The sequence below is a fragment of the Malurus melanocephalus genome, unplaced genomic scaffold (genome assembly GCF_030028575.1).
Source record: "Malurus melanocephalus ecotype Western Australia unplaced genomic scaffold, MMel_1.1 scaffold_40, whole genome shotgun sequence".
Classification (NCBI taxonomy): domain Eukaryota; kingdom Metazoa; phylum Chordata; class Aves; order Passeriformes; family Maluridae; genus Malurus; species Malurus melanocephalus.
Genome location: NW_026623272.1, coordinates 2,499,511 through 2,521,365, shown reverse-complemented (window position 1 = coordinate 2,521,365; position 21,855 = coordinate 2,499,511). Strand labels below are relative to the sequence as shown.

At 38.3% G+C, this 21,855-nt stretch overlaps 1 protein-coding gene across 1 annotated transcript in view; it reads left to right on the top strand.

The window, feature by feature from the left end:
- The window catches only part of FTO (FTO alpha-ketoglutarate dependent dioxygenase), a 209,325-nt gene extending 188,286 nt beyond the window's left edge, over window positions 1-21,039 (top strand). Inside the window, exon 9 of the mRNA XM_057364629.1 lies at window positions 20,791-21,039. Within this exon, the coding sequence (XP_057220612.1) occupies window positions 20,791-20,944 (154 nt within the window). The 3' untranslated portion in view covers window positions 20,945-21,039. The remainder of the gene's footprint in view (window positions 1-20,790) is intronic.
- The last annotated feature ends 816 nt before the right edge of the window (window positions 21,040-21,855 follow it).

Sequence of the window (21,855 nt, the reverse complement as noted above, 5' to 3'; positions counted from 1 at the left end):
GGATTTGTCCCCAAAAGTGCTGTTTATCATTTAAGATAAATTAATTCTGAATATGCTTCCTATAGAATACTGAACCCTGTATCAAAATGAATGGGCGTCTTGTTGGGATGAGAACAGCAGAACAGGACTGTATGTGCTTATATGACATATTACAAACTGACAGATGTGTGTTTGAAAAAAGTAAATTAAAGCTTCATGAATCTTTCTTGTTAACTACATCCACTTTTCACATACAAGAYGGTTTCTCCATAGACAGGGACCACTGGTAGTAAACACAATTGGGCAAAGCATGTCTAAGAACTTGGGACAGGGACATCATCCTATTCTAAGCCCTTCCTTGCTTTCAGTATATTTGTAATTTCCAGGTTAATTTTCACATGAAATGCTATACAATAGAACTGTCCTAAAATAAATACTTCATTATGTTCACCCATTCTGTGATTTCCTATAGAACTTGTACAGTTCAAAAGCAAACTGTGACTCTCTTTGKATCTAGCATGTTTGCCAAAACATGACATAGAAAACTTTTCTGTAATAAAACAGTCAGAATTTTCACTGCTCTGGGTAGGTTCTTGTTCCTTGCTTGTTTTGCTTATACTATTGGTGAACTTGCCCTTCCAGCAGAGAGTTTAGTAGATCTTTCCAYACCAATGAGGAACAAAGCGCCCAGCAGCACAATCTAAAAGTAAATAAAAACCTCAGTGGAATTTCTGCTCTGTAAAACACTGTGTTRTGAAGATTTCTTTCTACCTTCCCTTCTTTTCCCTCCATGTGAGCCCAGATATATGTCCATTAGGATTTCTTGGGGGCTGTAGCAGGAAAAACAATCCTTGCTGTGATTGCTGGTGCACTTGTAAGGTTCTGTCTCTTTTCTCCTAGAGACAGAAATGTAGATTTTTCAGGCTCTTTGGCCAGGGCTACCCCAGCAGCCTTCTGTATATGGGAGATACTTTGGAAGAAGGATCCAAAGTTGTATAACAGCATGTTGATTTTCGTGCACCCCAAAAGACTGGACTGTTTCTATTTTTCCCCCAGCAATTACTCCATCTCTGTGTAGGCAGGCAGATTGCTTCATTTCCAGGTTAGAAGCTATGAGCAAGTTTGTATGAATTGCTTTTGTTTCCTGACCACTTATTGCTAAAACACTGAAGTTTAGTTTTAATCTTGTCTATACTTTACAGCGTCCCTAGGGGCAAGGAGCTGTTTTATGTACAGCTTAGCCTGAAGCACTTGTGTCACTGAATGATTTTGTATTGCTTGTTTAATAGACCACAAAAGTCAACATCTCTTGGAAGMACAGTTTGTGCTCAAAGTAGTCTCAAATTCCAAGCGGTCCTGTTAAGGCAGGATGTTGTGAGAAATACAAAGGTTGGAATAAAACCTCTTGTTCCCTAATTATAATGGTAATACTTGGGAAAATTTGAGCCATTGTGTTGATTTATGTCAATAAAAGTTTGGGGTTTTTTTCTTTCTTGCCCATCCTGCTTGGGGAAGCTGGAAGTAAGTCAACATTTTTAGCTTCAACATAAGAATGCTGCTTCAGCTATCAGTTTTTATGGAAGCTGATAACATCTCTGAAAAGAGACAATCTGCATTTAAAATATATTTAATGAAAAGAGGTCAAAAACTTTAGTTTATACATTTATAGAATAAGTGAAATTGAAAGGGATTTCAGGAGCTGTCCAGACCAACCTSTTGCTCAAAGCAATATTATCAATGAGGTGAGATCAGATTGCTCAGGGCTTTAACCAGTCACTGCTTGAAAACCTTCAGGGATGGAGATCGTGAAACTTCTTTGGACAACCTATTCTACTATTTGGCTGTCTTARTGGGAAGAAAGATTTTTCTTTTATCTGGTTAGAATTTCTCTTGTTTTGGTTTTGATCTGTTACCCCTTGTCTTGCTCTGAAGAGCCTGGCTCCAACATTTCCTTGTGTGAATCTCTGTGGTACTTTGTTGGTTTTGTGACATGCAGGTGGAATGCAAACCATTAACCTCTATCCTCTGAGCCCTGAGTTGTCAGAGTAAATTTTGTTTTGCCTTTTCTAGGTGTCCATTCAACCTGGGGTGACCTTTTTCCCTGCACTGGTTGGTGTCTTGTTAGGTAAATCCTACGTGGGGTCACAAAAACAAAACGTTTGGTGTTTAGTGTTTTAGTTAGGTTCTTTACAGGTGAAATGCAACTGAGCCACTAATTTTTATAGGATAGAGCATGTAGTGAATGGACTTACAAAAGTGCACAGTATACAATTATACAGGAAATTAAGCACTGAAGCTAATATAAGATTGATGAGAAAAAGCTCATTGTCAGCATGTCATAGTATTGCAAGCTGTATCAGATTTGTGTGTCCAGCATTAGGTTTAAAGAAAGCACATTAAAAGCTATGTATGGTTGCCTGGTTTCCTCTTCAACTATCAAATACAAGGCCACACATGAGCAATTTTGAGAGCTGAATATAACCCCTCTGACAATATCAAACTCCTGAGTTCTTCTGACAGCCACTGGCTGATTTGTAGAACAACACATTGTCCTTTCCTTCAGACAAATGAAATTACTGTCCTCGCCTGGCCATATTGAAATGATTTCATTTTATTTCAGGAAAATTCRTTTCTAATCACCTACAACTTTTTAGCAGTTTCTGTTGTGATRGATGGTTTTACACATTTCAGACAGCAACTAGAGCTTCTATTCTCCTATAAAAGTCCTGAATAGTTCTATGTTTACATTCATGTCTACGTCACATATGTTTCATTCCTCAGATTGCTAAATATTCCAGGGCTATTTATGCAGRCTGTGTGTAAGAGAATCATAGTTCWGTTGAGACCCATGTGTAYGACAGAKTAGCAAARCATTGTGGGATTKTTAACAGTTWATTGAGGTTGACAAGATCTTAAATTTTATAGTAATCTTGGATTTTCCATCAACAAATATTTCTGCCGTTGTGCTTTCACTCTTTTTGAAGGTAAAAAGGAATATCAGCTCTTAAAATGCATCATGACCAAGCGTCTTAATGTACAGATATAAGTGGTCTGGCAGCTTGTCTATTCATGGGAAATCTACATGGTGCCACCTTCCTAGAAGATAGTAATCTGAACTGCAGTTAATCTGCTGAATTTTTGCTGTAATCAATATTATTATCATGTCTTGAAATTATGAGTATTGTTAATCCTGATTGGCATTAACCCCTTTCTGCACATTCAGAATACCTTTGATTATTTGTAATGTGAAGCTCATTTTTCTGAGCCTTGATCTTATGCCRGACAGGGAGCAATAGTAATTGAGTGGAAGGTACTTAATATGAATTACAGCAATAGACAAAACATACTGCTGACATAAAATGGAGCAAATCACAAGAGGACCTTTAGGGTTCATAGGGCTAAAGCAGATTTTTTATCATTATTTTTGRTTTTTCCCTACAACAACATTTTTATCATATAGTAACATCTTTTTTCATCAACAATTAATTGAATCTGTTACCTACATCATTATAGAATACATGCAAGGGGGAAATTTATGAACGACATTATAAAAGATATGACTTATTTGGTCATTCCAAGTTGCTAGGATCAAATTTGAAAGCTGTAGCCTGCTCAGATTTCTAGGCTGCTGTGCCCTAGCCCCTTCAAAGGTGCCTGTTATTTCCTACCAATTTGTTATAGTGTCCTGYTCTTGGCAGGATGCCTACTATTTAAGGTTACTTTCATTTATCAGCCATAAGTTAATTTCTTTGTGGGCAGAATCTCTGATCTCATTATGTTGTCTTTAAAGCTGAAGACCTGAGGTTGTTTCATTTTTACTTTGATATCACTGTAAAAAAATAGTCTTAAGTTAAAGAACTGTGTCTCTGAGGAGTCATTTGGTAGTCTTTGAAAAAGTGACAAATTGGACAATCACAAAGCAATATTCACATTTTTRTTTAAAAGTTACAGAATTCAGAGACTGATGCATTTCTGGAATGTGGATCATATCCTTAAAATAACCTGCACTCTATGGATTGCCTTSCAAAGGTACATGGAATAATTATCCTCACAGGCTGCCTGGTGTCAGGGCTAAACACACAATTAAGTCAGTGATAACATGAGAAAATAATTTTTCCTGCCCTATGACCTGCAATTCTTTTTCTAGGGGTTATGTGCATATTTTAGCTTACAGCTGTGACTCTCTTTGTTGTACTCCTTTCTGATTTTTTTTTATAGCAGTCAACATGTTTAAAAGTTTATAGACTGATCTGTGACTCCTGTGTAGTACATTTCTGCTTTGAGATGTTTCGTTTCTAACAGGCTGATTACTTTTTTCCTTTTCTCTCTCTCTTTTTTTTTTCTTTTTCTTTTTTTTTTTTCTAAGATAGATGGCCATTACCAGTACATGGGAACAGCAGTCAGACTTGATATGTTGCATATACTATGAGTTTAATGTTTTTTTTTCCATTGCACTTCATTTCCCTAATGCTACCTGAGGTACTTCGAGACACATGCATCCCTGTCTTCTGTCTTTGAGAGTTAACTTCAACCAGAGCAATAAAATCYGGGTGCTTTTTAGAGCATTAAATCCAGCGAGTGGATATTTGTCATGATGTCTTTCAGGACCACCAGGTGTATGTCAGGGAGTGGGAAAGTTGCTCCACAGGTAACTCAAATCTCTCAGAGCAAGGCTGGTACATGAAGAAGCCATTTGTATCCCACTGAGTCCCCCRGCGTGGAGAACGTTGCTGAGATTTACACGAGTCCAATCTCAGCACCGAGGAGAAGGATGGCTCTGCATCCCTGTGACCTGAATGCCTGTTTCTCATGCTTCACAGTGGCACTGCTGGGGTTTTTGGGTTTTATTTGTTTTGGTTTTAGCTGGGTCAAAGCTGCTGCTGAGGGTGCATTTTATGGAAGCAGGCAGCTGGAAAGGGGAGAGAGAGCTCAGGGAAGGGAGCGCGCTGCCTCTGGGGTGTGAGGTGGGAATGCTGGGTCAAAGGCAATGTGTGGGCAAAGGCCCTGAATGCCTGTTTCCATAGCTTACTTAGGGTTGCCCCAGTGCTTTTAGACAGAACTGTTGTCAATGGTATTGATCAGATGTTCTGATAATCCAGCAAGCTTCCTGATGTGTTAAATTCCCTGCTTTCACGTGGTGTTAAGTGTGGGAGAAGTATATGGAACTCTCAGTGGACACCACCAAAGGATGACTGCTTGCCATCAATTGTGCTGCACATGCCAATTCCAATTAGTCATTTGCCAGCCACTTTTAACACTTTCTAGCAATTCTGTGTAACCCCTTCAAACATACTGTGTACTTTGAGAGTTTTAACTTACATTTTTATCAGAAGAATTACACAAAGCAGTTTATTTGCATCAGACATAGAAAGTGCTGAATTAAATTTCTGCTACTCATGGATTCTTAAACGTATATATTCAAACTGAAGAGTGGACAAAGATGTATCCACTCCAGAAGAGCAAAATTTTGTATTTAAAGGAATTTAAATACAACAAACAGGAGCAAAATTTGAATGTGAGCTAAAATTTGCAATGCATCTCGGAAGGAAGCTTGACTTTGCTTAAACTTTTGGTTTTTCCTTCACAGTAGCATGACAGTGGTTTTATGAACAAATACTTACAATAGAAAATATTACCAAGTTTTCAACCTACTTTAGCTTGTGCTTTGAAGCAGTTACAATACGAGAGAAGGGGTGAGATTTTCAAGACTCGTTCCTTTGTATTTGTGTGCATGCGTGTACAGTGACACCTTCCRGGTTTCCCATTCTCCACGAGCTCAGAAGAGCTGTTAGTGCAGATGATATCAGATGTCATCAGTGGTTTTGTCTAAAGGGTCYTGTGTGCTGTCCCACCTRATCACCACCTCCTCCTTTGCTCTGYRGTKGAAAAGGGCAGRAGAGCAACCTGAGAGCTTTGTRCAGCCAATGGGATGGCATCCAAAATTCCCATCAGTCAAAATGAGACTTATTGCAGCAAGATATGGGTTAATGATTGTATCTCTACTTCAGCAATGTGCAATAAAGAGGTAGATTAGGAGAGATGAAAAATTTATTGCAAAAGTGGTGCAGCATTATGAAAAACAAAATGATTTCATCGAGCGGGAGTTCTGTTACCATAATCCTAACAATAAACTCTGTTACAATAATAATAGGAGAAAAACTAATTGCAGCAAGGACAGGACAAATCTTTTTTAATCCTCCTTGTCATCTCAACTAAATCCAAACCTATTTGTATTAACCTTTGCTGACAGAGTCACATGATGGACATAATTTCTAGTAATTTACCAGCAGTAGATCTAACCTTTCTTCATCAAATATTCATAAAGGCATGATTCTCAATGATTTTGTCTCTTTTCATATTTACAGCTTGTTGTCTTCTTCCTTTTTACTATAATTTGARCACAATTGAAGTCAGATGGAATTAAAGTAGAATTGCTTTAGTGGCTATAGTACCTGAAAGCAAAGAATAATTAATTGAAATTTCTTACAAGTCGAGATCATTCTGTACTCTGATGGGACTGCATTAAACAGTCCACAYGTCCTTGCCTTTTGAGGGGTTAAAAACTCAATCCAGATTAAATGGCATCAATTCTTGTCATTTGCATAACTGTTTAAGGTGTGTGTGCCATGCATCCTCATAAACAGACGTGGAGTTGAAAGTATGAACTTTTACTGAATCCTTGGACAAGGTTTTTCAGTCATGAAAAGAAGTGCTGTGGGCTTAATTCTTTCTTTAGGTGTAAATAAGACTAACCATTGAACTCTGTTCAATTGTGCTAGTGTAAAACTGATATAAAAGGCTGAAGATAAATCAGTTTGATTGAGAAAGTGTGGAACTAGTATGAAACTTGGACTATGCATCTCTTTCCTTCTAGGAAGTTTAAATCTGWAATATAATTTTAGATTACCTGTGGAATGATCACACTTCCCAGTGGATTTTGTTTCTAATGAAGAAATTAGACACTTTCTAAGAAAATATAAAGTATAATTGAAGACATTAAAAAGAGATTCATGTACATTAAATATTATATGATAAATTCTCAGAAATACCTCAGACTGCTATATTTGGATTTAGGACGATTGGGCAGTTGTTGTAAACATCCTGCATCATGCTATGAACTGAAACTCTGCCTGTGAGTGCAGTTGATTACTCGATCAAAATAAAGATATAGAAGGAAACTATACTGGGTCCTAATACATTTTGTATTATATATGTAATTTGTTTACTGTAGTGAACTAATTTTGTTTTAATAAGTCAAGCTGCTTGCTCTCGTGGGAATATGAGGGAGGATTCTGTACAGGGAAAACACACAGTTTGTAATTTAGGCACACACTGAAAGCATGGGTTTTAGTCTGTGTTGTAAAGACAGGGCTTGAAGGTGTCTGGCATGTGTTTGCAGGTTATTTCCAAGAACACTTCCTTCCTGGTTACTGTGCCAAAGTTAGGCTCCTCTTTAGCTGACAGAAATCATGACATAGACTGCGAGTTCAGACTGTCTCCATATTTAGAGAATTGTGATTATCACATAATGGTCACACTCATGGCAGTTCCAGCAGACTGTAGTGAGCAGTGCAGTGAGTGTGGCCRAGTGCTTCAGGTGAATCTCAGGCGTTTCATCTCGTCTAACTGCATCTAAAGAGTGTGACCACCAATGCAAAACCTCCTGAAAAACTGCCCTTTCCGTTTTGGCAGGGGCAGGAGGTTACTGGGACTAATCAAGCTGGGCTTGTGGGCAGACAGGGAGGCTTTCTGGCTTGCCAGGTGACCTTGGTGCTGTAATGTGCTGTAGAGGACTGGCWTTCTCCATTAACAGTTTGTGTGGAGAGCTGAAAAGGTGACTTGTAATACAGCTGCTTTTCCTCATTCTCCCATAATGACATTCTGAACAAGCAGATGATGTCCTTTCATTCAGTGTGACCTTGTATTATTCCATGATTTCTGTGGAGAAAATAAATAAATTAAAATACAGACATGCTGTTTACTTATATATTCATGTATTTAATATATTTCTTAAATTACATCACAAATTGTAATATTAATTAAATTTATGTGTGTGTACTTACCTTTTGGCCAATTCTCTTTTCAGTTAAACCTGTCTATATGAAATTTAAACCTGTTTATATTACACTTGTACCTGTTTGTAACAAGTGCAAGGGAATGGGGAATATGAGGCTTCCTAAAGGTTTTTTTCCCCACATAGGGGTTTTTCTCCCCATGGTGATGTTGGGTTCARAAGCTAAACTGATTCTTTTGGAGCTTTGAAGATAGAATTCTTCTGTCTTCCTTTATTCTCATGGAGTATCCTTTCCAATTAGAATGTATCATTTTACAGCAAGATCTATTACAAGGAGCTTTGAAAGTCTTATTCCAAGTAAATTCATGAAAGAATGGATATATRAAAGTTTGAGGATCATTATATTTGGCAATTTTATGTCAGTTGTTTTGACTTCTGTCACGAATTGCTAAATTTTGTTCTTTTATCCCTGTGCTAGCTGTGTAACTGCATGGTTTCCAGTTAGGAATCTTTTCTTGATTTGAAGRTGTCAGAAATTAGGAATATTCTGTTCCTTGTGAGAGTTTTTCCCAGTGTGTGATTGACTTCACTGTAAAAAACAGGCATATTCAAATTTCTCTGGGTGCATTTTCAAACTTCTGCCTCCTCTGCTAGACAAGAGACCTTTTCCTTCAATCTATCAGTTTTAAATCTGATAAGTGAAGCAAATTGAGTAAATCGTTATCATGTGTTTTTCACCTGTATCCACAGTCTCTTTTCTTTTTTTTTCTTCAACCTACGTCTAAAATACTGGAAACAAAGCTATTCCATGTTATTCTCATTTTTGTTTGTCCAAAAATATTTGTTTTCCAGAAAAAGCACACTGATTTTCCTGCTTTATATATTCATATTATGTGTCAAATGAGTCTGTACTAGATTTTCTATTACCTGATGCTACAGAACCTGTAGATACTGAGGGACTCCATCTCTTTGTCATGATAGTAATTTACAGAATTTGAATTAGCATTATTGGGCCACAGATCTCTTTAGTCTGGTACAAAGTTGATAGCACAACATAGTGCCAGGCATCAGCATCTCTGAGAGGCTGTGTGCAAAGGTGGATGTCTGTGATTGTGTGTTGGATGTGTGTGTTTTGTGGAACAAGTCGAGAAAAAATAGGTTTGAACGCTGCTGAAAGCTCGATGGCACAGCCCAAGCTGACTTCTGCCAAGTGGGGTTTTTACATTAGTAGAAAATTACTGAATTCCTAAAATTCAGTGACACAGAGGAGAGCACCCTTTGTTGCTTTTTCAGTCCCAAAGTTTAATGCAAAGGTTCTCTTGAAGGTATCCAAAGCCTACCAGTTAGAAAGGTCACAAATATATCAAGAAGAGTGGCACCTGGTTTAAATTGTGAGACAAATGCAAATTAACAGTATTTTTCTAATATCTTGTGAGGAGAAACTCCCCAAAAAAGAGGAGAAAGTTCGTGGAGCATTCCTCAAGGGCTTGCAACAAGAGTGTGGTTGCAGTGTGATTTCACCAGTGTTTCACCCTGGCTGTGCAGACAAGCCAACATTAAAAATACCAGACCTGGTGAAGTTGTTAAACCTTGGGAAAGGGAGATGAAGCTGATAGCTGTTATCAGAAATAGCCAAACCAGCCCTGTCAGTGTACAGGCAGGCTCTGTGCTCAGGCGTGGGGAAATGCTGAAAAAGCTCCAGTGACAGGACAAAGGACAAACTCTGTAGGAGAAGGTTTAAGAAAATGGGCTTCTCATCATCCTGAGGTTAATGTCATTACCTTCCCAAGATGCTCCTACTGGCACTTCAGTAAGCAGGATAGAGGGTGAAGTTTCTGTGTAGGACTGCACATATCCGAGAAATACAAATTACAGATTAATAACTCCTCAGGAGCACTTAAGAATGGAAAAAAGATAAAGGGACACCTGCTGTTTGGACTGAAAAAGGAGGATTATGTAGCTACTGCCAAAACCCTTAAAGTTTACATTTCTTGGCAATATGACAGTATGGAGTAACAGCATTTCAGCAGAGAGCAGTGAGCACATTGCATTGTAAATTAGTATGATCACAATATTATTTGAAAAAGCAAATGAARTAGGAGGGGTATTAGGTCAGTTGCATACTCAGGGAAGCAGCGTTTTTTCTTGTGACACAAAAAAAGAAAAAATTTCATTAGCAGTTCATTGAAAGTAAGCTCAGCTGGCAACCTATAAACTAGGAAAAATGGAGCCTGAAATACAGCATTCTTAGACAAAATAAAACACAWAGAAGGCCAAAATCATCCACGTTTCATAAAGTTTAAACAACTGTTCTTTAGCAAGCATAGAATGAAGGAAGACAAAACAGTAGGTCTCTTGCAAGAGTAGTGAAATAGATACTTTTCATTATGTTTGTCTCGATTTTCCATGAATTTGCACAGAGTATGAAAGGATGGACAGTTGATGGCATCCAACAACAGAAGATTTCTGTTTTCTTGATTTCTTTTTCTTTCAAAAGATTTCTTTTTCTTTCAAAAAAGTACACGATTATCCACAGAATTTGAACCTGACAGTGTAATGTAGGTTACTTGGCAGAAATCCCTGAGTTCTGCTGGTAGATAACTGAAGTCCTGCATTACTTCATGTGGCAGATTTTTACCCATGAGCTCAAGAGAATGGGCCAGTGCAGCACAGGGCTAGAGACTAAAGGCAGGGAGAGGAATTGGGGTATGAATAGGATTGCTGCCCTGGGTCCTTAAGAGAAGCTGCAGATAATCCCATATTTGTGTACAGCTGAGCTTTGAGCAGTGATGCAGAGATCACCTCCTGGGCCATACAGTGGAGCTTTTCAACCTGTGCTGAACCCAAAATATATTTGAAAGTTCCACTGAGCTAAATGAGATTTAAATGTGTGATTATGCATTTTGCTCAGAACTGAGAGGAGATTGAATCGGGTCCTTAATTAATTAAYATAAGCAGTCTTTGGAATTCTGATGTGGTGTTTTAGGAGGAGTTATATGATAAAATAATGTGAGTAGCCTTGCWGGTCAATCAGCACAGCAGATGTCAGCTTCTCTTGTTAGCAAACTTAGGGTTTTTTAGCCATTTCATGATAAAAAATTAGTCAAGAGAAAGCACATAAATGAATTTGAATTGTGCCTTACAAATAYTAACAAAATAACTCATCTGAACCACTTGTGAGGCATTAGCACCATATGGTTTATTATCATTGGACTGTTCCCTGTGGCGATAACTTCAAGAATTTCAAGAATASTTGCATTATCTATTGAGAAGCAATTTTTTATTTTCTATTGAGGCAAGATGGTTTTATGAATAACTCTGAAGTTTACTCCGAAGGCCATTTCAATCGTCCATAGATCTTATGATATTATGTTACCTTCTTTCGTTTCAAATTCGCAGCATAAGAAAGAAAAAGAATGACATAAATTGGATGTTAGAAGAGTTCTGAAGATAGACATCAGAAGAATTCAAGAGTAAGAAGAGAACTCAGCATTATTTGTTATTTTCCCTCCTAAAGTAAAAAGAGAACAAAGCATCAAAAGCATCAGTAGTGAGAGAGAGCTCAAAGCCAGGACTATATATCATAGCATATAAAACAAGTGAGCTGGCACCACCAAAAGGTCTAAAGTCTTAGTCTGTGGTTTAAAGCCATTGATATTGCAGTCAGAAAGATCTCTCAGCCACAGAAGTAAGATGAAGRGTTGTATGCATTTGTTGCAATAGAYATTTTAGGTTTTGCCTGCCAGTAGCATTTTGGTAACCACTTGGGTGAATAAGTCTACRTGGTGCTGAGAGAATTAAAGTCCACTGAAAATGTGTTATAGATCAGAATCTTGCACCTTTCGTAGATACCTCTGAAAATAATGTCTGTGAATGTCGGCCAGGATTGGGTGCATGTCCTTTACCTTGTGTTTAAATTGATCGAATGCAATCATATTCCATAAAGGAAAGTGTATTCCGGCCTAGTAACTTTAATCCTCACCCAGTCTGTACTGGAATTTTAGTTGGTTTTAAAAAATGTTGCAGAATTACATTAATTAAAAATTTTTGAAGTATAGTGATGATGAACTTGAAAGTAAGTAAAGAAATATATTTATTCACATTGTATTTGGGCAATGGTAATTATTTGCAAGTAAAAGTAGAATAAGATATTTAAAACCACTACATAATGTTTGCAGTTATTTGAAATCCAACGGTAATAGAAAAAATTCTGACGTCTTGCTTGGTAGTCAGAAAGATTTACTTCACTTGTAGAAAAGCAGCTTGTTGAGCATATTGCCATATGATTTTTATTTGTGGCTGGAGGTACTGTAGCACTTCCTGGGATATCAAGTCTRTTTCTCTGCCAGCACTGGACTTTTTTCAATGGTATATTTTCATCATGATTTATCCATAAAGTATCACTGAATAAAGCAGCAGCCATGRAGAAATTCTGCAGTGGTTGAAATGTGATTAGTTGCATGAGGCTTTCTTTTTTTCTCCTAAAGTCCTACTTCCTCTGCTTGAGCCTCTCTCTCTTTCTTGTATCTGTTTTCTCATTTCCCTATTATTTGTACCCTCCTGTGTCTGTTTCACCTCATGTTGACCTAAAAGAAGCTGTTTTCACCCACAGGATTGCATTGCTCTTACCATGATATTAGAAACATTCTGATTGCAGGCTACAGCCAAGGTGCACAGCACAGGGAAGACAATGTAKTTCTGCAGCACAATAAACCTTGAGTTTTGTTTTTTTCTCTGTTTCCTAAGCCTCTTAGGAGTTCAAGGCCACAGCTCTTGATAGAAAATGTGGTGTAAGCTCCTCTAATATATGTGTGTGAGGATATATGTATGTATGTATGTATAAAGAGAGAGGTTTATGTGTACAAATATGTATTTCTGTCTGTAGTTATAGTGATAAGCAAGATTTTCATTTCAGTCATGAGAGAGTCTTGGAGTTGTTTGGCTCTTGCATATGATTCTTGCTATCCATCGCTTCCTTTTGGCTATTTAAATGTGCAGATTTCCTGAAATGGAGCAAAGCAGGTAAGAGGCACATCTTAGTAAGAGTCTGGGGGGATCCAGGGGTTTTCTGGGGCAGGATCTCTGTTTGGTGTCACTGTCCCTAATAAACCATACACCCACAAAGGACTGTTCCATGGAAAATCATACGTGGAGTCCTTCTTGCACAGTGGTTACTACAAATATAAAGGTCTGCAGTTCCATTCAGCTCCCAAGTGCTGCCCCTTCTGGGTCACCCTTCTTTGGTCCTGGTGGAAGTTGGGGGATTGTGGGGGTGGGTTGTATTAGCAGCTGGCAGGGGTGACACAGGAAGGATTACATTTCTTTGATGTGAAAGATATAGACCCCTTCTCTCCAGTCTGATTTAAGGATCAAGTAATGTGGTTGCTGTTAGTTGCACTCAGTCATGTTTCCTTTGATTTCACTTTCCTTATATAACAGGGATTTGTCATACAGCAGTTGATTTTTATTAACATGAAAAGGTGCCTTATGGAAAAAATACACATTCAACATGGAAAATGTTTGAGCTTTCTTGCAGAAGGGCAGACCCTGCCAACCCAGAGGCTCTTGCTTATTTTAAATGAGGTGGCACTAAATGTAAGGGCCATCCTCCTGCAGTGTCATTTAAAACGATCCTACGTTTGCATTTTTCCTAACCKATATGATTTTCACATAAAAAGAGTACAAAAGATAAAGTGGAAGAGTAAATGATGCTGGAAGCATCATTAACTTTTCAGGTGACATTCTCTTGGAAAATACAGTGTCTTTCAAAAAAAWGTGCCATATGCATGGCTCAGCCCCAAATCTTCCAGCACTGATACCGACAAGGGAGGGCATCTGTAGCCCCCTGGGAAGAGGGCTGTGGGGATTTCCTTTTCTCCTCTTTGTTGGTTTTTATTTCCATTTCCTTTTCCTCTCTTTTTTTTCAGTCATTTAACGCTGTTCTGCACAACAGAGGGGAGCATCTGGCCCCAAGTAAACACCCAATAAAATAAGTGGGGGAAGTTCACAGCTCCCTTGGTGCTCTTGCGTCTGTCTGTCTGGTTGTGGACTCAACAAGATAACCATGCATCAAATTACATTGCCCAGGCTATCTTCACAACCAGAAGTGCTTGAAACCTTATTTTAATAGAAGCTTAGATTCTGGAGAATACTATAAAATCTCTCCAAAGGCTCCAAATCAGCAATTCCATCTGTGTTTCTGCAAATGTAGAGGAACAATGCCCCAGCTGATTATGCAAACAGAATGAAAATAGTTATTTTAAAAGTGCATAAAATCGATACTTTGGGGAAAACAAGTCAGCTGTGTTTATACTCAGCATATAGSAGACATTTTGTTTCTTTGTCTGAAAAAAAAAATCATAGGAAAGCAAGGATTGCAAGTGAAATAAAACAGCCGATCATACAGTGCAACAGAGGGGACTGGAACATCAGATGTCTCAGCAAAGGCTTCGAGAATTTTAGGTTCCTTTTGAGAAATATAAATTATATTGAGGTTGATACATTTGTACATTGTTTGAAGTCAAAGCCAAATATTCTTAGCACAGTGGGAATAACTCCCTTCTCTTTGCTGATCGTGAAAAGTATGTAACTAAATCTATGTCTGTGGTGCTGAAAATTTCCTCCTAAATGCTGTCTCTTTTGGACTAATGGGATTTTTTGCAAGTATTGGTGTGAAGGGGTGTGAATATAAATATGTATAAACATGCTTCTCATACAGTTCAGGATACATTCCTTGTATACATACTATTCCAAAAACAAGAAACAAAAGCATCTGAGAAACAGAAATGTAAGGGAAATATTTTTAGACCGGTAAGTTAAATTGGATTAAACTTCATCTTTCAGCAAATGCCATGTTATTTATTTAGTGTTTCTCTGGGGGATTTCCCTACCCCCTCCACTTTATAGTGAGTAGTGATGTTTCTTAATTAAAAAATCAAACAAACACGGAATTGAGGCTGCCCCACACAGACATTCTCTTGTGGGAATAGGAGATGCACTGATTTTCTCATGGACAGTTTCTGGCTCTGTTGGACGCAGAGGAGGGGAAAAGCTCTGTCTGGGGAGTCAAGTGCCCATTGTGTATCAGATGACAGGACAGTTCTCAGTGCTGCACTGCCATCTCTTAGGTGTTCCCCTTTGTGGGGAGAGCTGGTRGATGTGATGAGGAAGGGCATGGAAAAACTCCTCAGAAGTTGGGTAGATTTCTGTTTATTAATTATTCCACAGAAGAGATTACTACCTTGGAGAAAGGAGTTTCTTGTATCTTCTTTCCTTTCATTCTTTCCACCTGGAACATTTCTGAGATTTCAYGGCTTTACAATCCCCACTCCGTAGCTGAAACAAACCTTTATCCTTTTCCTGATTTTCAGAGCTAAATAGTTTAGAAAGACTGAAGTATGTTTTTACAGCTTTTATTTAATATTGTGGAGGAAAAGTATTTAAAGTTATTTACAGTTAAGGCAAAGCTAAATGTTCTTTAAATATGGTTTTGAGTTTTATATATTTCTACAAATGCATGGGAAGCACATTGGTGTACCACTTGAAAAGTCTTTTGGTTGGACTCCACCAGTGCTTTGGTTCCTGTTATTTCGCAATGTGGAGGGTTTTTCTCATGTTTACCTGTTTTACTATTTGAGTAATAACAGAAACTCTGACATTTTCAAGCTGATGCAGCTGTGGTTTCACCCTGTTTAGTGTCAGGTTCATTGATCCCTGCCCTGCCTTTCTGTGGAACAGCAAAATGCACTCTGCAGGCCAATGTTAGAGATGGATTCTGCTGTGGATTCACTCTGTCACMGTGCACACAGGGCTGGCTGTTTTCAGGCTATCCTGCTTTGTCACCAGTGACGCCTCAGGATGTTGTAGCGTCCTCATTTCYAGTGGAATGGTTTATTTTGGAGGCATAAAGCTCTTGAGTCAGTGACTGTAAACTTTGGTTCTGTGGTAAGGGCCAAAAGTATCAGTGACACGAGTCATTATGAACTTTTGAAAGCAGACAGAGAGATCAGCTGATGTGCCAGCAAGTGTATTTGTTCTTGCATCTTTGTGCAGCTGATTTGGTTTTTCCTTCAGTTTAATATTTAACAGATATTGCCTCCATCCCTTTCCTAAAACTGGCATTCTCTTTTCAAATTTCTTATCTGGAAACAAACTCATTYTGTCCCTTCTATAAATGTAATCCTGGTCTCAGCCATTATTTATGGCTGGGCACACTGTAGTTACAGCACATGAAAGAACATCAGCAGTGACTTGCTGTAAATGGGACAGACTTCTTGGGAATGCACTGGGGATTAGATGTCCAAAAGAATGAAGCACTTCTCTCTTTCCATCTGGCCACTTCATTTCACTGCCTGTTTGGGAACAGGACTTATGAAATCTAGTTTGCAAAGTCAAATATTGATTTAATTTGTTTTGCTCTTAAAAGGTAAACCTGGGAAGTTTTTAGTTGTGCAGTTGTGGGAGGGACAAGCAGGGAACAAATGAAAGAAACACCAAAGTTGGCACCCTTCTGATTGGTTAATTAAAAAAAAAAATCTTTTGGTTTAAAGCTTAGATTGGACTCAATAACTTTCAAAATGTCAATTTTGGCATGAAAAATTAGGATTTTGTTGGTGATATAGCCATATAAAAAAAACATATTTCAGTATATATATATTTTCTCCCTTGTCTATGTTTTTTCAGTAAATAGGCACAGGCCACTAAATTAGTACCATGTCAGAAGCAGRACTGTTTATATCTTCTGCTCACTCTTAACATGCCTGTGCAGTCTGAGCCACAGACTGACCCCTATTGATCTGATTTGACTACACTTCTGTGGAGTAGACAAACAGTGCAAGAGAATCCAGGGACTCTAATTCACAGTACCTTATTTAGGTTCCTAGGTAATAATTCTTATTTGCATTAATCACATTCATCAGCAGAACCTGAGGCCTTCTCTCGTCTTATTTGCATTCCTATTCCTGACAATGAAACAAAAAGGTATCTGCTCTGAAGAAAGTGTTTTRAGTATATTGACACTTGATACTTAATAGTTGCAAAACTTAACTATTAGAAAGAAGACRTTTTCTGGAATCAATGGYTCACACATTACTGTAAAATATATCGATTAAAAACAAAGCATAATGTTAGTCATTTAGTCGGTAGAGTGATGCAATACTGAAATTTATCCTCTGACTTTTGCATTAACCTTTTATTGACTGCTTGCATACTCATAATTAACACACACTTTAGCTAGCTTGGTTAATTTGAGCGTGGTGATCAGTGTTCTCTAATGCAGATGACACCCTGATCATCAGAAATCAGTGCAGCCCATAACCATAACCAGRCACGTGTCTGTCTCAGTGAATGTCCACCTGCCCATGAGACACCAACCACCTCCCAGGGAGAGGGAGCATCATGTTGTTATGCAGTGTTGATCATCATTCAAATGTTGGTCATCACGCAGTTGAATACTGGTAAATAATAATATAAATTAATATATTATCCATTTGTTAAAAACAGACAAAAAGGTTATGAAAACTCCAAGAACTTTAGAGGGTAGAGGTAGTGAGAACGTSCACTTCAGCAGTAACTAAAAATGGGCTTTTTTAGTTGAAACTGTCGCAATTCTTGATTGTGTAGTAAGAAAGTAGAGACCATGGAGTTTTGTACATTCTGTAGACAAACAGTTCTTTCTATAATAAATATGTTGTTGTACCTGTATTGTCAAGGTGTTGCAGCTAAATTGCTCTGAAATATATCAGGCAGTTTTCCTGTTCTCCTGCTGCAGATAAAGTAGTGAAGGCCTCTGTTCTGTATTTCAGAGTTTATGTGATTTCCATCCACTCTTTACACATTTTGTACATATGATATACACAGATTARTTCCATTCTCTTTTTAAATTTTGGCTCTATTAACTCAAATAACAATTTCTAATTGATGTGGAGTATTTTCATTTGCTTACAATATTGTAATTCTTGGTAATTTCCATTATCCCCATGGCTTGATAATCTCTCTTTCTGCACCCTAATTCTGAGTGAGAAAGCACATCTGAAGTTCCTGACTGTGGGAGCTATTCAGGTGAATTGTTTAATGAACTGCCACRTCCAGGGGTGACTGCCTACAGCCAGCCCCATACCTTTGAATAGGAGAAACTGAAGCTGGCTTTAATGTCAGCAGATATGGCACAGGGATTGTAATATTGGTCAAAATAGATGATTCACAAATTACAAAAACGTATCATTCCCTGCTGTTTTTGCTAGTATRGAGCAAAGCAGTAGAAATCCAACAGAAAGATGAAGGTGCCACGGGATAAATTKGAAGTGTTACAGCACTGCTTTCCCTTTTTTATATTTTCACTGCACATTGATACATTTCTGTCATCAGACTGGCACAGCAAATCTGAGGATCTGGCACACTTCCATTCCTCTAATGCCTCACATGGAATGTTCTGTGGTCAAAACTTCCCAAGTGCACGATTGCCTGGAAGTTGAGGCACGTGCTTGGTTGTGGGGAGACCCCTCAGCAATGGCTCTGCTGGGAACAAATATAGAAAAGGAAAAGTAGAGAGGTGGGCTGTCCAGGCACAGCATCACCGTGACTGCTGCCACATTTACAGCAACACACATGCCCAGATGGGAGGGGAAAGCTGGTCAATCTGTTTGTGTGAGAGAGCGAGGAAAAAGAGACATGGAAGATTAAAAAGGGCTCTGAAATGCTGAGGAACCTACACTTTTTCTCTCAGTGAAAACTTGTTAGCAGTAGATATGGGAGAAAGACTGTTGTTGTTTATTATTATTGATATTATTATTATTATTATTAGCTAAGTTTTGCAGGTCACATAACATGCCTGCAGTATTTACTGGCTGAACTTTGTGATTTGTCATCTACAATAATCTCTACATGGTTAATTTCTCCACTTTTAGATGGAAATGCTTAAACTGRAGTGTTTTACACTATCCACCAAACTGAGTGTATTATTTTGTGCCAAGGCACAAAATAAAAGAAGATTTTAAAAGTCTTACAGAGTTATTCTGTAATTAGTTTCAGCTTCCCCTGCATATTAATTTTCTCCCATTCCTTTATGTAATTTGGAAAATGKCTTCCAAACATGATGGCACAATCAGTTAAGTACCTCTCAGAACTCACACACTAAACTGCATTTGCTCTAACAACTATTATAAAGCAGCCAGCAAAACAAATCCTCTGTTATTCTGTACAGTGCAGCTTATCAATGCAAACAGTTTAATATTTATGCTAAGAGGATTGTCACAAGTAGCTTCTGTTCCTTTAATTCTTGTTTTAAATAAATAATGAGAACATTTAAACACATTACTCTTCCCAGGGCCCTGAGGTCGGCTAATCTTATTATTTATGAAGTGATGTGCTACATAATAGTACTTAGTGCATGTTAACAGATGCTATTATCAGGGGCTGATGTGGAGAGCTGAAGATATATTGGAATGCTATGTGTTAATACTGTCCTTGCAGTGTAATGTACGATGGATTGAGTGCCCAGGATGCTGCTGCAGCAATTAACCACCCACCAACATGGGTGTAAAGCTGAAGGATGTTTTCTCATGGGGATTACACTGCTATTAATAATTCCCAGGAGAAGAAGACATCTTTCATTTGGCAACAGTCTCTTCCAGAAGGTCAATGGTGTGGACRAGGAAGTTGCACGTGTCAGTGTTCTTAGAGTTCATTCTACTGAGATGAAAGACACATATATGTTTAAAAAAACTTTAAATTTCTTACAAAAAATTATGTGCATTATAGAATGCAAATTTTTTAAAATGTCAAAAGAAACAAATTTTTTTTAAAATGTCAAAAGAAATGCAAAAGTGCATTTCTGCAATTTGGTTCTTATCTCTTTAAAGAGTTATATAGATCTACAGTATGTACCAAAATTAAGCTAATTCTCAGCATTTTCCTTGGGTTTGCCCCATTGCAAACATCAACTAATTAATCAGCAGCATGGAAGGTGTTTGAGGGGAAGGGAGTGGAGGGGGGGAGAAATCCCCCTTGACCTGTGACAATGGCTTTGATGCAGCACGTTGTATTACAGTCYAATCTTTAGAGATGGAATGGTTGCCACTTATAAAAACTTTCCTCTGTAGGCTGCAGTTCAGTTGAATATTATAATTAGACTTCACTAGTATTGATGAATAATCCATTTAATAAAAAACATTGTAATTTAAACATTTTCTCTGGGGAATAACATACACTAACCTCTTAATTTAATTTTATTGAAGTTTTGCCCACCTATTCATCATTGGAAGTTGTTATTAACCTCCATTTCCATTTTTCTTTATAGAATTTTCTCTTTTTTTTATTGCCTTTTTCAGAGCTAAGCAGGTTGATACACTTGTAAATCTCCAGAATCTACAAAGCTAGTCCCCCTTCTTTAATGTTGTTTAATCTATCCCCCCTGACCTTAATGCAGTAAATTCAGTTTAATCTTTCTCAATAATCTAGTAATACATTGGAAACCGGCAAGCATTTAAATCTGATAATGGTTTAATCACATACTTTAAATAACAGCTGAGATAATGAAAAAATAATTCACCATATAAAGGAACACTAACTGAGTTTTCTCTGTGATTGGCTTTTTGAGAAATCCCTATAGAAAATACAAAGCCTACAACAGAAATCAACTTCACTGGAAATGTGCAATCCATTTGGTGTCAGAAGATGTCGTATTTCTTTTTTATTATCATCTTTCTCTTTAAATTAATGCTCAAATGTATCCTCGCTGAGTATTCAGTTTCTCGATACAGTTTTACTTAAGTGGTTTATCTGCTTTCCTTTCTTTGCAGATGCCAGTCAGACGAGGCAGARAGCTTGCCAGAAGACCAAAAACCAGAATGCCATCCCTTCTGGACAGATGATGATGAGTGTAATATGCCTCTGCCATATGATCTAGAAGAAGTAATTGCTTATCTACAAAATCTTGTTCAATGGATAGAATAAYAAGTGACCTTCCAGCCTAGAATTATTGATGCTGGTCATCTGGGGAGAAGCTTTRTAGTTGTCATAAATCTTTTCAGCTTTGTGATTCYTTGATCATATATWGTTTTATGTGTCAATRCASATTTCACCAGTCTTTAYACAGTAGCTTTTACCATYTTATAATTAAAAAYACCAGYCCTCAAATTTACAGAAATGTGTGTTTTTAAAACCTGAAGTCCAGAACACCAGGCTTTGTTCCCTCTCTTCTGCTCCAATTCCCATTGACCCTACAGCCCCGAGATGTCTGTGTTTCACAGAAGGACAGGCTGGGTCAGGTTGGGAGGGACCACAGTGGGATCATCTGGTCTGGTCCTATTTCCCTGCTCCAGGAGGACCATCCCAGTGCACAGGGCACACACAGCTCTGGAATATCCCCAGTGAGGGAGACTCCACACCCTCTGGACAATCTGTTCAGTGCTCGGTCACTGCACATGAAAGAAATTCTTCCTCATGTTCAGGTGGAACATCCTGGGCATCGGTTCCTGCCCGTTCCTGGTGTCCCATGGCTGGGCAGCACCGAGCAGAGCCTGGGCCGTGCTCTGAGCCCTCCCTGCAGACACTGACAGACAATAATGTCTCCTCTCAGCCATTTCTTGAGGCTGAACAGGCCCAACCCAGTCACTGTTTTGACAGGTTCCCTTGGTATCTAAATTTCAGTTTCTGTGATCTCCTGGAACTGTCTCTGGCCTGGCAGGATTGAGCAGCACAAGGTGTAGCTCAGAGCTGCAGCACACCCAACTGCATCATCTGGGCATCCTAATGAGAGAGGGCAGCTTGGGGTGAGCCTGCTGGAGATCCTCAAAACAGAGCTGTGAATTCTTCATCCACTAGCACAAAGAGGCAGGAGATKATGGAAATGGTCCTTTGTGCAG